The following is a 15,826-nucleotide window of genomic DNA, read 5'->3' on the forward strand; positions in this document are numbered from 1 at the left end:
AGCCAACTGGCCCAATCCGAAAGTGGGTTTACTGAGAGAAAGCCCTCCAAGCACATGCACACACGAACGTGTACACACACACAAACGGGGGAAAAGGTCTGAAGCTGGGTGTGGGTGTAATGCCTCAAATCATTAGTCCTAGCACTTGGGAGGCAGAGGTGAGAGAAGTGCCTTATATTTGGGACTAGCCTGGGCTACAGAATAAGATCCTATCACAAATAACCAAAGGGAGAGGAAAAAAAAAAGAAAAGAAAAGAAAAGAAAAACAAACCTCCACAATAAATGTGTGGGTTTATTTTCGAAAATACTTAGAATCTTGGTCATACAAACATGAGTAGCTGAGTCAGAATTCCCAAAACTCATGTAAGAGAGACACAGTGAGTATGAGTCTGTAGTCCTAGTGCTTCTGTTCCAAGATGCCAGGAGAGACAGGAGAATTTCTACTCATTCCCAGGCCAGCTAGCCTGGCCTATGCAACAGCAAACAACCCAGAGGCCCTGTCTCAGACCAAGTGGCAGAAGAAAACTTACCCCCAAGATTGCCTTCTCATCTCCACAGGCCTGACACAGCCAGTGGCTGGCTACACATACAGAAAGAAACCCCTCTCCTCACCCCCCAACAGAATCTATAATATTCTATATATGATCTTGTTAACTTTTGAAGTCAAAGTCTAGCTATAACCAGGCATGATGACAAAGGCCTTTAATCCTAGCACTTGGAAGATAGGGGCAGTAGGCTCTCTGAGTTCGAGGCCAGCCTGGACTACACAATGAGTTCCAGAACAGCCAGGGCTATCAAGAGAAAAGTCTAGATGCAACTAGTAGATGTTTTTTCACTATTGAAAATGAAATAATTTAATGATACCAAAAAAAAAAAAATTTAGGTTTGTTCCTAAGTATAATTATCTATTTGCTGAAGCTAAAACTTCTAATCTCTAGATTCCTGGTGAGGGGAAAAATCGATTTTACTAGGCTTAATGGTAAAACATCTTCACTGCTATTTAACAATTTGTTTTATTTATACAGTCTATTATTCTGTTCCCTGGCAAAACGCCTACAATGATTAAGACATTATCCCACTAGCTCCTTGTTTCTGACTTAATGACAGAAAACTATAATTTGCATCTTAGTCTGTGTTCAATGGCTGGGATAGAGCTCAGCTAGGAGACTGCTTGTCTCCCATGTATGAGGCCCTAGGTTTAACACTTGGGAAGTGGAAGCGGAAGAACCAAGAATTCAAGGTCAGCTTGGGCTATAGGAGACCCTGGCTTAAAACAAAAACAAAATTTGTTCTTTTCTTTGTTTTTCCTCTTGGAAGAAAAGCACTAGATGAGGGAGTGAAACCTTTGGGCTTGTGCCACAGCACCTCGAGACCAGTCAATCCTATCGGTTCTTAATCACTGTTTCTACTGTCTTAGACTATAATGAATGACAGGGTGAGATACTCTATAGTATACAACCACTCCTATATAAATGGCATTATATATATTATATAAATAAATAAATAAAGTGAAAACCCACACCCAAGACTGTCTTCTCGTCTCCACAGACCTGACCCGGTCAGTGGCTCCACCCACGCACACACTGGTCACCATGCCTCCTGCCCAAAGACAACTTTACAAATAGACAGAACAGCTCCCGAGGGAGATCAATCAAGGCCCAAGTCATCGGAAGGCTCTTCCTTGGTTTCCTTATTTAAGAAACAAGACAAGTTCAGCCATCCTTAGGTTCAGAAATGCCCATCCAATTCATCCACACTACTTCCTCCTTGGCACCACTCTTAGCTGTTCCTGAGTGGCATTTTATTTATATATTTGTTTATTTATTGAGATGTGATGTGTGTGGAGAATTGAAGTAATTATTTGGATAATTAAAATGCAAGAAGGTAAACCTTTCTACTCCATTATTTATGTACTTCAGGCTAAAACTTAGAATTTTCACTGTGTGTAACTGCATTGCCATATTTTATAAACACTAGCATTTCTCCACAGAAAATATGTATGGTTATGCCATACTCCCTGTTTTTGTTTTTTGTTTGGTTTTTTGTTTTGTTTTGTTTTTAAAAATACATCCCTCCCTTAAAAAAAAAAAGATTTATTTATTTATGTTCTGCTGCCAGCATATATGCCTACATGCAAAAGAGGGCACCAGATCTCATTACAGGTGATTGTGAGCCACCATGTGGTTGCTGGAAATTGAACTCAGGACCTCTGGAAGAGCAGCCAGGGCTCTTAACCTCTTAGCCATCTTTCCAGCCCGGTTATACCATATTCTTATCACTAATTAGATGTTCACTGACAAGAACCATGTAATTTTGTGGTTTCCTGCCTATCAAGTTTATTCCTCTGGTCTAAATGATCTAATACAATTCAAATTAAGGGTTTATGGATACATTTGTTTCTATTTTTTAATAGCTAAGCAATCACAGGCAAACAAGATATAAACAGAATTAAATAAAAATAATGAAATGTCAGCAACATGGTACCAAGGTTGTAAATCAAATCGGCACTCCCTCTCTCCTTCCTTCCTTCCTCCCCCACTTTCATGTTTGTTTTTTGACATAGGGCCTCATTATGTAGCTCTAGCTAGCTTGGAATTATGTAGATCAGACCAGGCTAGCAAATTTTAGCTAGACTCCAAGCTAATGGGTTTCCAAATAAGAGCAAGTTACCACCAGAAGACATTAATAAGTGTTAAGGGAAAATAATCTAATTCCTATTTGTTCTATATTGACACAATGTTAAAAGTTAAGGAAAAATAATCTAATACCTATCTGTTCTATATTGATACAATGTCTTCAAGGAAGAAGACATGTATGGCAGTCACAAGGACATTTACAGAACAAGCAAGATGAGCTTCTTACCTTTCCTTGACTACATTAAACCAAGGCATTTTCATTTCAATAACTTCATTAATAATTGAGACTTTACTTCCATGCTAAGACTTAAATCTGACACAAACCCCTAATGCTAATGCTATGCATTAACAAACAAAGTATATACAAACTCAGTGTACTTACCAAGAACAATATACACTGGCCGTTTGGAGCTGCTGGGTAAGGTAAGTCGTACAAAGAACAAATGCTGTGTTATCCTGACCCTCAGATTCCAGATTACATATGATGTCTAGTACTTCCTTGCAGTCCACCTTTGCAATCTATCAAAAACGAGATAACTAAGTTAAAAAGAAAATGGTGACTTTTTCTGTAAAATTTGTTAGGTGAAAGGGAAACTTTTCTGTAATATCTCCTATATTCGGTAATTTGATAACTGGCAAGGCAAGAGTTAGAAGCATGGTAACTATTTCACTGACTGATGTCTGAGTAGTATAGAATGAATGCTTCGTTTGTCAAATGACTAAGACGAGAAAGAAGGCATTTGTAAGGAAGCTCCACTCTGTTCTTTATCAATATGGACACACTATGGACACAAACATTACACAGTCTTAAAGTATTCATGATCACTGCTACCATATAGATGAGCCAAATTATGCACAACAGCTGGTTATCTTCACCTTCTCCCCGAAATCCCCCAGAGCTGGGCAGTGAACCCAGGGCCTTCAGTATGCTCAAGCATCACTCTACTACTTCTGAGCTACATCCCCCTCCCTCAATTTCTAGTAGGAATAATATGTTCACTGAGGACACTCCAAGGGGCAAAAGACTGGAGTAATAAGAGCACTGGCCACCATTCTGTCTTTTGCAATAGGGTCTCATTATGCTGTCCCAGGCAGACCTCAAACTCATAATCCTCCTGACTAAAGCATGCCACTGCATCCTGTCTCCTCTCTTCCTCACAAACTCCTTATCCTAACTATTTAGGCTTCACAATGGGTAAGACACTCATGGCGTGGGTGACCTATTCAGTGTCCCTCCTTCTTTCTGTATGTGAGTAAATCTCTCCAAATATTGCAAACGTTTACTCCCTAGAGTTCTGAAGCCAGATCATCTTTCCCCCTTTTAAATTTTACTTATTTACTCTGTGTACACGCATATGCACCTACCCAAATATATATATATATCTCAACACTCAAATGGAAGTTAGGGGACAACTCCTGGCAGTAGGTTCCCTCCACCAGGATCAAACTCAGATGGTCAGGGCTGCATCCATGTGCCTCCACTGGCTGAGCTAGCTCGCTGGTCCTGCCTTCAACTTCTCTCTCCCCTCCTCTCCTCTGCCCCTCCCCTCTCCCTCCTTCCTCTGCCCCCAGCCTAAGCCACTCCCCCACTTTCATGTTTGTTTTCTGAGATAGGGGCTCATTATGTAGCTCTAGCTGGCTTGTTACTATGTAGACCAGACCAGGCTGGCCTTGAATTCACAGAGAACCACCTGCCTCTGCATCATAAAGTGCTGGGTTTAAAGGCGAGCTCCAAGAACTCTTCAGGCTCAGACTTTGCCCCTAAATCTCACATGGCCAACAAGCTGAGATCACAAGAGTATGCCACTATGCTTGTTTTGTTTATTTTTTAAATGGGTTCTGGGTATCAAGTGGTCTTCATTCTTATATGGCAAGTACTTTACTGATTCAGTTGCTTCTACAATCCTTTTTAAAACTTATTTATTTTTGATGCAGGGTCTGTTCTGTAGACCAGGCTAATTGGAATTCACAGCAATTCTAATCCTTCAACTTCCCAAATGCTGGGATTACCTACATGAGCCACCTGGGTGGATTTTAAAAATTATGTTTGACTCTGGAGTGAACCCTCCAATCCGATGAGATATCAACCAAAATAAACACTTAACCCACAGAAGTGAACCTAGTAGTGAAGTCCAGACTCATACCAAGCCCTAGGAAAATGACTCTTCAGAACTGTTTAGGGCTGGGGATACAGCCCTGAGATAGCTCAATCCCCTAGCATTGCATGAGGCCCTGGGTTAAAAACTATTTAGAACTCTATTTTACAAGTAAAAGTAAGTCTTCAATTCTTCACAGCCTTTCTATCTTAGTATATTTCTTGAGTTATACGTCTCATTTCCCCATGGAAAATAATGTAAACATTAAGATTGTAATTTTAAAGCCAAGCCATTAATCTCATCAGGTGGCTCTCTGTGAATTCAAGGCCAACCTGATCTATACAGCTTTTAAAGCCAGCCACGGTAACATAGCTAAGACCCTGTCACAAAAAAATTAAATAAAATTTTATAGACACGCATACACATTAACAACTCCTTGTTCTGCTTTTATTTTAATTCATATTTAATCTAAAGCTATACCTAGAATTTCTATGCTCCTGTTTACTTTCCTAGTCCCAAACTGAATTCCCACTGAGTCCTGTTTAAAGTATTTGCTGTTTATCATTTATACTAGTGACTGTGTCAATTCCCAACAGAGTTAGTTAGACTGGTGAGTAAATTAGATCCTGTTTATATTTTCTTGCCTCCATCAAGAGAAGAAATAAGTATCTGCTACTGTGCTTACCAACCACAATAGTCAGGAGATATGCAGTTCATTCACAGATCGACACTGAACTGGACTACTACTTTGCCCAGGACCTCTGTTGATAGGGATTCTGTTTCTTTAAAATACTATAAGTATTTAATGTTTAAAACATTGTCCTTGTAAAGATTTACCCTTTTAATGATTTAAAAAAAAAAAAAAAAAAAAAAGGCTGGAGAGATGGCTCAGAGGCTAAGATCACCGACTGCTCTTCCAGAGGTCCTGAGTTCAATTCCCAGCAACCACATGGTGGCTCACAACCATCTGTAATTAGATCTGGCACCCTCTTCTGTATACATAAGAAAAACAAAACAAAACAAAACAAAAAAAAAACATAGACACATAGACTTAACCTTTGTTACTTTCATTAAAATCCATTCATACACATACGGTGGAATGAGAAATGGGCTCCCCAAGTTGTCCTTTGAACTCTACATTTTGTACCATGGAATAACTTGCCGGGCATATGAGTGCATGCGTACGTGTGTGTGTGTGTGTGTGTGTGTGTGTGTGTGTGTGTGTGTGCGCGCGCGCGCGCGCCTAATAAACATGTGCCTAATGTAACCTACTGCATTTTAATTAGGGGCTAGACAGATATACCAGCAGTTGAGAGCATGAGCTGCTCTTTCAAAAGACCCAAATTCAATACCCAGCACCCACATGGCAGCTCCCAATCATCAGTAACTCCAATTCCAGAGTATCATACTCGCTTCTGACCTCCACAGGCATTGTCATGTATACATGCATGCATGCAGGCACAGCACTCATATACACTTAAACAAAAAAATCTGAGAAACATTTAATTAGTACCAAAGACAACTCATTTCATTTTATACAAATGGTTTCAACCTCAAACTCCAGATTCCAAGGGATTCTGATTTTTAGATCTCCCAGTTCCTAATTTGTCTAACTATGTTCTGGCAATGAATTCTAGCTTTCATTTGACCCATGCAATTAATCTTAATTGTATGTTTGGCAAAATGGCCCCAGCAGAGGTTTCTCATTACACGCACCCATTACTAGGATACCCACAGGTGCCAACATACAGAGGACTTTTATTCCCAGCTGTTGCTCTGGTTAATTTAACTCTTCTCCTGAAAGCTGTAATAGACTAAAAACTATGCTATATTAGAACATATGCTGATTAAAAACAACAATTAATGAACATGGAACAAGTCAGCAGTTTCCAAATGAAAGGCTCTTCATAATTCTACAGCTGACTGCAAAAGAAAGCATCACTAGATAGAAATTAGTGCTTCTTTTAAAATTTTGTGTGCCAAATGTCTTTGTTCTAATAAATTTAACAAATTAATCCACATTGCAAGAAACACTTAAAACTACTTATTTGCATATTTGCCTATGAAACCCTTGGGTTCAATTCTCAACATTGAAGAGGGGCAGGGAGATACACTGCTCATCACTTTCTACCTAACAGACATAAATTACACAGTAGAAAGATAGCCAACGAGCCAGCTGAACTGCCTTTTAGTCTGACTTCAGACTATCATTAGCATAATACATGTAGGGCTTTGGGGACATTACCATATTGGCTTCAATTTCGTCACTGGTGTACAGAGGACTAATTGTAGTCATGGAGACTGTCATCTGATAGTGGTAACAGATTGAGAAATATTGGTATTTTAAGAGTCAATAAACATTTTTTGGCAAAAGGGACAGAAAATAAGGCTGGGCGGTGGTGGCATTTAATCCCAGCACTCGTATCTCTGTGAGTTCAAGGACAGGCTCCAAAGCTACACAGAGAAACCCTGTGTGTGTGTTTGGGGGGGGGGAAATCAAACCAACAACAATAAAAATACTTTCGGCCTTTACCAAATAGTTTCTGCTGTAACTGTCCAAACACTGTAGCACAAAAGCAGCTAGAGTCAGGAAAGAGCTAAGAATGATTGTGTGTCAAAAAGACTCAAAACCAGATAGAGATACAAGTGTTGGTGCATGCCTGTAGTAACTCCACTACTTGGGAGGCTGAGAAGCAGGAGAGTTTGAAGCCAGTCTAGATTACATAGAGTGTTCCATGTTACCTGAGGTAACAAAACAGGTACAGTCACATGCCATATAATGTTTTTAATTAGACGGCATATATGATAGCATCTGTTAAATAGCCTATGTGGGTAGCAGGTTAATGTTGTCCAGATTGTATAACTACACTACAATGCTGGCACAAAGATGAAAATGCCTGGTGACATATTTTTCGGACATATACCTTCATCAAGCAGTCTGCTAATCCAGCTATATCATAGAGCAGCAGCAAACCCATTTCCCACAGTAGTTCCCTGCAAACTCAGCAACTAGCAAAAGGAACCAATTAAGTAATTCCAGGAAAAATCCTGTTCTCTTTCTTGGTTGTTTGAGTGACAGTGCTAGGCAAATAATCTTATCAGAGTTATAACTTAGCTTCTTAATTTGTTATTAATAAACCAGGAAAAATCACAGATAAAAGCTGACAGCCAAGTATAAAATCTTGAACACGTGTACAGTCCAAGGCTCAACTGCAGCACCATTAAAACCACCACCCACAGCCCCGATTGTCTTCCCGGACTTCCTTGCTCCTCCACTCCTCTGGCATCTTAATGAGAAGCAGCACATGGTCACCATCCTCAAGTCTCAAAGCTTTATGTGCCTCTTTTGGATATATGCAGGCACATGGAAGGTCAGAGAACAATCTCTCAGTGTAATTCCTCAAGCATCACCTTTTTTCTGAGACTGGTTCTATCCTGGCCTGAACTTGCCAACTAGGCTACCCTGGCTGGCCAGAAAACCCCAGGAACCTACCTGTCTCCACTTCCCCTGTGCAAGGATTATAAATGTGCACTAGTATCTAGGTGGTAGACTGAATTAAAATGGCTCCCATGGGGAGTGGCACTTGGTGGACAAAGTGTCACAGGGGGTGGGCTTTGAGGCTTCAGATGTTCAATCCAGGCCTAGTGTCTCATTCCTGTGGATCCAGATGTAGAACTCTTAACTCCTTCTCCAGCACCATGTCTGCCTGTGTGCCACCATACTTCCTGCCATGATGGTAATTGATTAAACCTCCAAAACTATAAGCCAGCCCAATTAAATGTTTCCTTATTAAGAGTCATGATGTTTCTCTTCACAGCAATAGAAACCTTAAGACAATCCAGCATTTAAAAAAAAAAAAGAAAAAAGAAAGAAAGAAGGAAAGAAAGAAAGGAAAAAAAAAAAAACAACCCTGGGTTCTGGGGATTGAACTCATATCCTCATCACTTTACCAAATGAACTATCTCCCCCTTGCTATCCCTAGCCTAAAAAGGGTATCTCTTTATAAAGGCCACACTGGCCTCAAACTCCAAAGTGCTAGGATTATAGGTGTGCACTACCACATACTATTGTTCTGTGCTGAAGTCATATCTGTATATTATTCCCATTTCTGAACACAGCAGTAGCCTAATATTATTTAGCATTTTTCTTTGTAACTGTTTCTGGCAAACAATACTGTATAAACTTCTGTATTTGCCAATGCCCAATACAAAGTTAGAATCAAAGTAGCATTAAATTATGATCAAGGTTAAAGAAAAGTTGTTACAAGATGAGGAGGAATCAAATCCAAAATAGACTTTTTACTGTTGCTTCTAAATTCTTTTGCAAGTCTCAAATTGTTTCTTTTCTTGTTTTGTTTTGTTTTTTTCTTTTTTTTTTCTTTTTTTCCCCAAGACAGGGTTTCTGTGTAGTTTTGGTGCCTGTCCTGGCTCTCACTCTGTAGACCATGCTGGCCTTGAACTCACAGAGATCCACCTGGCTCTGCCTCCCAAGTGCTGGGATTAAAGGCGTACGCCACCACCGTCCAGCAATTTTATGTTTCCCGAACATAAATATTGCAGTTGATATTAGGTCAGTACCTGAACTTACCAAATACTGTAAACAAACCAATACACAAATGCATGTTTTTTAAAACATAGATGAGCCGGGTGGTGGTGGTGCATGCCATAAATCCAGCACTTGGAGGGATTGGGGATTTAGCTCAGTGGCACAAGGCCCTGGGTTCAGTCCTCAGCTCCAAAAAAACAAAAACAAAAACAAAAAAAAACCATAGTCAGAATTCCAGCACTTGGAAGGCAGTGGCAGGCGGATCTTTGTGAGTTCAGCAGGTGGATCTTTGTGAGTTTGAGGCCAGCCTGGTCTACAGAGTGAGATCCAGAAAAGGCGCAAAACTACACCTGTCTTGAAAAACAAACAAAAAAACAAAAAAACAAAAAAATGTAGACAAACTCAGATGAGGCAAAACATCTCTATGTATACAATGCTCCCCTTTCCTCTACCTGAAGACAATTTCGTGCAATGTAGACCAAGCAGGCCTTGAACTGGAAATCTTTTGGCCAATTACTGGAATGCACAGTACCTTGTCTTCTCAATAGTACTGCATATTAGATTCAAAGAATTCTTATTATAGAGTCTGTATTTGTAGTGTCTATGGTGTGTCAAGAATTGATTCTCTTTGAAATGTGCACATGTGCATGCATGTATAGGCTGGAGAACAACTTTGGGTGTTCTCCTCATGAGCATGAAACCTCTTTTAAGTCTGGGTCTCTCATGGCTTGGGAAGTCACCAATTAGGCTAGATTGCCTGGCCATGCTCAAACGTACACATATACACATACACACACGCATGGACACACATTCTCTCTCTCTTTCTCTCTCTCTCTCTCTCTCACACAAATAAATAAAAATAAATCTTTTAAAACATTTTAAAGATTATGTGGGGAAAAAAAAGGCATACAACACAGCACTTAGGATGGTCAAATGTTCAGCAAATGCTTCCTGTAATTATTTTTAAAGTTGCAGTGGGAAGTATGAAAAGACAGATGGTTGAAATAGGCCTTTGATTTCTTTATGCCCAATCAATTAAAACATGTAAAGAGTCATTGAGTCAATCTCCATTTTAGAAAACCACATTCAGGTGTCCACAACACCAAATGCCTGTTTCATCTTTGCAGGATATCTGGGACATTGTCTAGAACCATACATCAAAACAAAGATGACCAACACTGTTACTATTCACATACTACACACCAGACAATCTTCCCAAATACAACTGACTATGAAATTTTAAAGTTACAGGTTATACCATTCCCACTGGGATACTGCTAAGAAACATCCCAGGATAAAGAGCATGTAAATGCTTAAAACAAAACAAAACCAACTAGGAAGTCAGTAGGAAGGTTAATGGGAGTCAGGATAGAAGGACAGGTTCTGATAGTCAATATGGTAGGAAGTACCTTAAATTTCAACAATGAGGCTGACAAGCTTCTCCCAACAGGGGGATAAAGATCTGAGCCACAGGATGGTTTAGTCACTTCAGATAGCTACTGACCCAGACCCTGGTCCAGGATTCAAACAAAGAGAAGCTGGTTTAGAGCACTGCATTATAGCAGTCATTTACTGGAAATAGAGCAGAAGAAGGAATGTGGGACATTGCTTTCTTTAAAATTTCTTTGTAATTTATTTGTATGTGTGTTCCGCACGTGCAGCCTGGAACACATGTGGAGGTCAGAAGACAACTTTTAGGGGTTGGTTCTCTCCTTCCACCACATGAGATCCAAAGATGAAATGTCAGTGGAGAGGCAAATGTCTCTCTGCTCACCAGTCAGCCATCTAAGCAGTCGCTAGGGTATTAACTTTACCTGGGACTGTGATGAAGGCCTCTTTGATATGGTAATATGAGACAAGAAGGTAAACCATGCAGGGTGACTTGCAAGCACAAAGCTCTCTGGCAAGAAGACACTTAGCTTGCTCTGAAACTGCAGAGACAAGGTAGCTAAAGAGGAGTGAAAATTAAGTTGTGCAAGACAGAAAAAGACATTGGCCATCAAATAGAATGAAGGCTTCTGGATTTATTATGAAACGGAAAATTACTAGATGGTTTTGAACAGAAAATTGCCTTACCCAAATACTAAAGGAATTTTTCTGGCTACTTCTGAAGAGACTAAAATGGAGAGGCATTAGTGAGACTACACATGACACGACAGTTCAGAGGTTGCTGGTGTTCCTCCTTGCGTCTCCAATCCCACATATTATCTGAAATGAACTATTAGATACACATCAACAAGGATACGATACTACTATTATCTTTCCGCCTCAGCCTCACCCTAGGATAGGATTACAGGTATGTACCTCCATGGCTGGTTATGTGGTACTGAGTCCTGAACCAAGCACTTCATGCTAGATGAACACGCTTTGAGCTAAACTACAATCTCATTCCCATTGCCTTACATTTTTAATAAATATATGTGATAAAGTATATAGTATGCCTTGCCTACAAAGAGCCATGTATTCACTAAGTCTTTCTACCTCCAATAAGGATAACATAGTTGAAAGGAACTGACTTCACTACTTGATTTATTTCTAGCTGTACTGAGGATCAGTCCTGAGGCCTTGCACAATACTAGGCAAATGTTTTAACTCTGAGCTATATGCTCTCCCTTTTCTGAATTCATTTAAAGGCAAGTTCAAGACAAGTTATGGTAGCATGCCCTGCAATCCCATCCATCACTAGGTTGTGGAGGCCAGAGTGTTGTGAATTGGTGGCCAGGACAGGTAACAATGAACTCTAAGACCAGCCTGGGCAACAGTAATGCCCTGTCTCAAAACTCAAACCAAAGTAAAGGTCACAAAGTCATACAGGCAATAAAGGTACTCACAGTAATATCAGAAACTTAAGTCATCAGCACGTTAGGTCTGAGATACTAGTTACACAAGCTGAAACAGTAATGAGGCATTAGGTTTAGAGAAGACTGTCCTAGAGAAAAGACATTTGGGATTTGGATCACAGTTGGGGTACTGCAGCGTTTACCCAAGGGAAAGCACAGTTAAACTGAGTGGGAACAACCACTCAAAAGTGTTTGGGAACTTAAGAAGACAAGTGAAAACTTGAGGGTAAAAGTAAGGAGACAGACTGGTAAGAAAAAACTCAAAAGCCAACACCGACTCATTCGGTGATGAGACTGATGGGGAGTCAAATGTCACATTAGACTGTCAAAGTTGCAGCTGGGAGTGGTAGCCCATGTCTTTACTCCGAGTACTGGGGAGGCAGAGGCAGGTTGATCTTTTTTGAATTCCAGGTCAGCAGGGGCTACACAGAGAGATCCTGTTTCAAAAAAGGAAACGAAAAAGTCATAGCCAGATGTGGTAGCAGGAGAGTCCCAAGTCCAATGTGAAGGGGGAAGTGGTATTGGGGATAGGGCTCCCTCAGTTGGGAGAGCATCTGCCCAGCACATATGAAAGCCCTGTGTTCAATCGCCATCAGGACTGAATAAAAGTGGGTTTGGTGGAGCACAACTGCAATCCTAGTACTCCAGTGGTGGAGGCAGGAGGACCAGGAGTTCAAGAACAATCTAGGCTACATGAGACTCAGTCAGGGGGTTTGGGGGTGGAGAGAAAAGAATACGAATGAATATGAATATCCTAAGAGGAGAAAGACATTCCACAGTGAATTCACACTGATGACTGATTAGGCCAGGTAAGAAATTAGATTGTCACTATAAGAAGAAGCAGGCGCTAAGGATTTCTAATAGAATAGAGAAGGACTATCAGGTTATCCACCAGGATGGCAAAGAGTGGATGAGATCCAGTACACAGGTGAAGATGTTAGCCTGAAGAAGAGGTACTGTCTGTCTCTATCAACAAGAGAGGTCCGTATTCACAGTCAGGGAGGTGAACAGACATTCAGGAAGGAGCTTACAGAAAATCCTTTCCAAGTATCTCAGTGTCTACAGAACAACAGAAGCAGCTCCTCAACAGCAGGTTTCAGAGGGAGATTTCCTAAGATGGCAGCGTGTTAGTGGGCTGTCTGGCCCCGTAGATGCAGGTGAGTATAACAGAGTAGGTAAAGACTGAAGGTGGTCAAACAGGCACAATTAAGAGCAACAAAGGACATGACAAGTATACACCATAAAACAGTAACTGACTACCAAAAAGCAGAGCATGGAGAGGAGTATATGATGGGGATGAGGCAGGACGGAAAAGTCACAGGAACAAAGCACCCTGCTTGGTACTATTAAAGTCCATATAGTAAAGAGAATGAAGCAAAAAGAATAGGACAGAGGTAAAATTTTAAAGTCTAGGAACTACTAGAGAACTGGATCTTTGAGATGCCTCCTCTTTTTTTTAAAGTTAAGTTTTACTTACTTTATTTTTATGTATGAGTATGCTATCTGCATGGACAACTTTATGCCAGCAGAGGACATCAAATTCCACTATAGATGGTTGTGAGTCACCATGTGGTTGCTGGGAACTGAACTCAGGACCTCCTGAAGAGAGCAGCCAATGCTCTTAACCTCTGAGCCATCTCTCCAGCCCTATGAGTGGCCTATATTTATTAAGAACTTTAGGGAAGGGCTGGCAGCTGGCTCAGCAGGGGAAAGGCACTTGCCACACAACTCTGGTGATCTGAGCTCCCTGGAACCCAGGTGAAAGAGAGAATTAATGCCAAAACTTGTCCTCTGGCATCCACATGAGTGACATGGCATGCATGCTCACAAAAACACATCACACATGTACACTGGTGGGTATGTACATATACACAATTATAAACAAGGAAAGATGTTTCAGTGTAGAAATAAAACAAGAATTCATGGATCAGATTTTAAATGACAGCAGAGATTAGAGGCAGATGATGGAGCAAAGCCTAAGCATTCCTAATTTTTTCTGCGTGATTTATTAAAAATTTGGAGAGAAGTAATCACAAATTTTCTCATGAAAATGATTCAGATTTCGTTTAAAAATGATGCAATGGGTCAAACAGTTTTTAACGGCTCAACCATTTTATTAACATTATGCTCCACAGTATCCAGTTTGACCAATTAATTATCACTAAAGCATATTCATGGAGTTTAGAACCCTGCATTTGTGTGTTATGGAGGTAAACACACAAAGTATTAATTATGTTAAAGTTAAGTCCTACTCTCCTTGGATTATTTCTTGATCTATTATTTATTTAATTTCCCAAGCTCAGTAAAGTTAGTACTGTAAAAAGAACGGCTCCTTTGACATCTGAGATTTCAGTAGACCATTACTCAAACATGTGTAAATATCATTTGTACACTTCTAATCACCTGCTTTAGAAAAGCACCAAACCTGTAACTAACTTCATAGTTAATCTGACGACCAGGTAAACATACAGTTAAAGAACGATTTTCCATAGCCTAAAAGATGAACCCTGACTTTCACTCTGATCAGAGGAGACAAATGATGCAGCCTCTCTGTACTAACACATCACATCTGTAGCAAGACTGAATAGTTACCTAATGTACTCACCTCCTGAATAGCCTCTTCGCTGGGAAGCATGGAACATAAACATGTGACATAGGCTTGCTGAAAACATGACACCTGTGAAAGTTCTTTAGATTCTGCACACAGTTTTGATAAAGCAGTAGCTTGGGGGATGCAGTTAGATTTCAACAAATGTTTGATTCGCATTTGTAGAAAGGAAGGTCCTTCTTGTGCAATCAATTTGTTAACTAGAAAAAAGGAGAAATGCAATAGGATGATAATATACCACAGGCCAGAGTGGTGAGGACACTGTCAGCTCTCTTTTGCTGCTTTCGCCTTTTTTCTTATCCTTATCCAGATAGTCTGATGGAGCTCAGGCTGGCCTCAAGCTCACTATACAGCTGAGGATGACCTTTGATTCCTGATTCTCCTGCCTGCCTCCACACCTCCAGTTTGCTTGTTAATAAACCCGAAGTTGCTATAAATGAGTGCTTATTCTAGTCTCTAGACTCTTCTAACAGAGGCAAGAGGAAAATAAAGCTAACAATTTCCATATTAGTTAGTTGTATTCTAACAAACTTTTTAATGAAATTGTCAATATTTCAAAATTATTTAATCATCTCCCCCCTCACCTTCTGATAAGTCCAGTAAAGAAGAGTGAAATCAACCATAAATGTAAATAAATTCAAGAAAATGCAACAAGTGACCTACACAATATTAACAGCTACCAGCTGAATGAGTATGAGGTACCAGATTTTAAGCTAAATGGTCTCATATACCTCTCATTTATTCTTCACACCACCACCAAGGCAAGTAATGTCCACAGGTTAAGGTTAGAAAAATTAACATTCAGAGAAATTAGGTAACTTGCCAAGGATTCCAAAGCCAGTGGTGCTGTTTCCTCTAAACCAGGCATTTCTCAAAGTGTGTTCCACCGACCAAAAGACCTGAGAGATAGTCCTAGAAAAAAAAAGGATTCCTTGGTCAAATCTCTGAACAGTCCTGCAATGAATAAAACTGTTCATGTGTCCAATGTTTCCCAAACTGATTTGACCAGAGAACCCTTTTACGAATATTAGTCCCTTGTAAAATATATATTCCTGGTTTAGTACACACTTTGGAAAATGCTGCTCAGAGCACTAACTTAC

General features: G+C 40.1%; 1 protein-coding gene across 1 annotated transcript in view; it reads right to left on the reverse strand.

Annotated features, from left to right (window-relative positions):
- Nucleotides 1-15,826, reverse strand: part of Rlf (RLF zinc finger) — a 68,877-nt gene that overhangs the window by 14,945 nt on the left and 38,106 nt on the right. Inside the window, exons 5-6 of the mRNA XM_036179114.1 lie at nt 14,724-14,926; nt 3,019-3,155 (exon numbers count right to left, since the gene is read on the reverse strand). Of these exons, the coding sequence (XP_036035007.1) occupies nt 3,019-3,155; nt 14,724-14,926 (340 nt within the window). The remainder of the gene's footprint in view (nt 1-3,018; nt 3,156-14,723; nt 14,927-15,826) is intronic.

Source organism: Onychomys torridus, chromosome 2 (genome assembly GCF_903995425.1).
Source record: "Onychomys torridus chromosome 2, mOncTor1.1, whole genome shotgun sequence".
NCBI classification, from domain to species: Eukaryota; Metazoa; Chordata; class Mammalia; order Rodentia; family Cricetidae; genus Onychomys; species Onychomys torridus.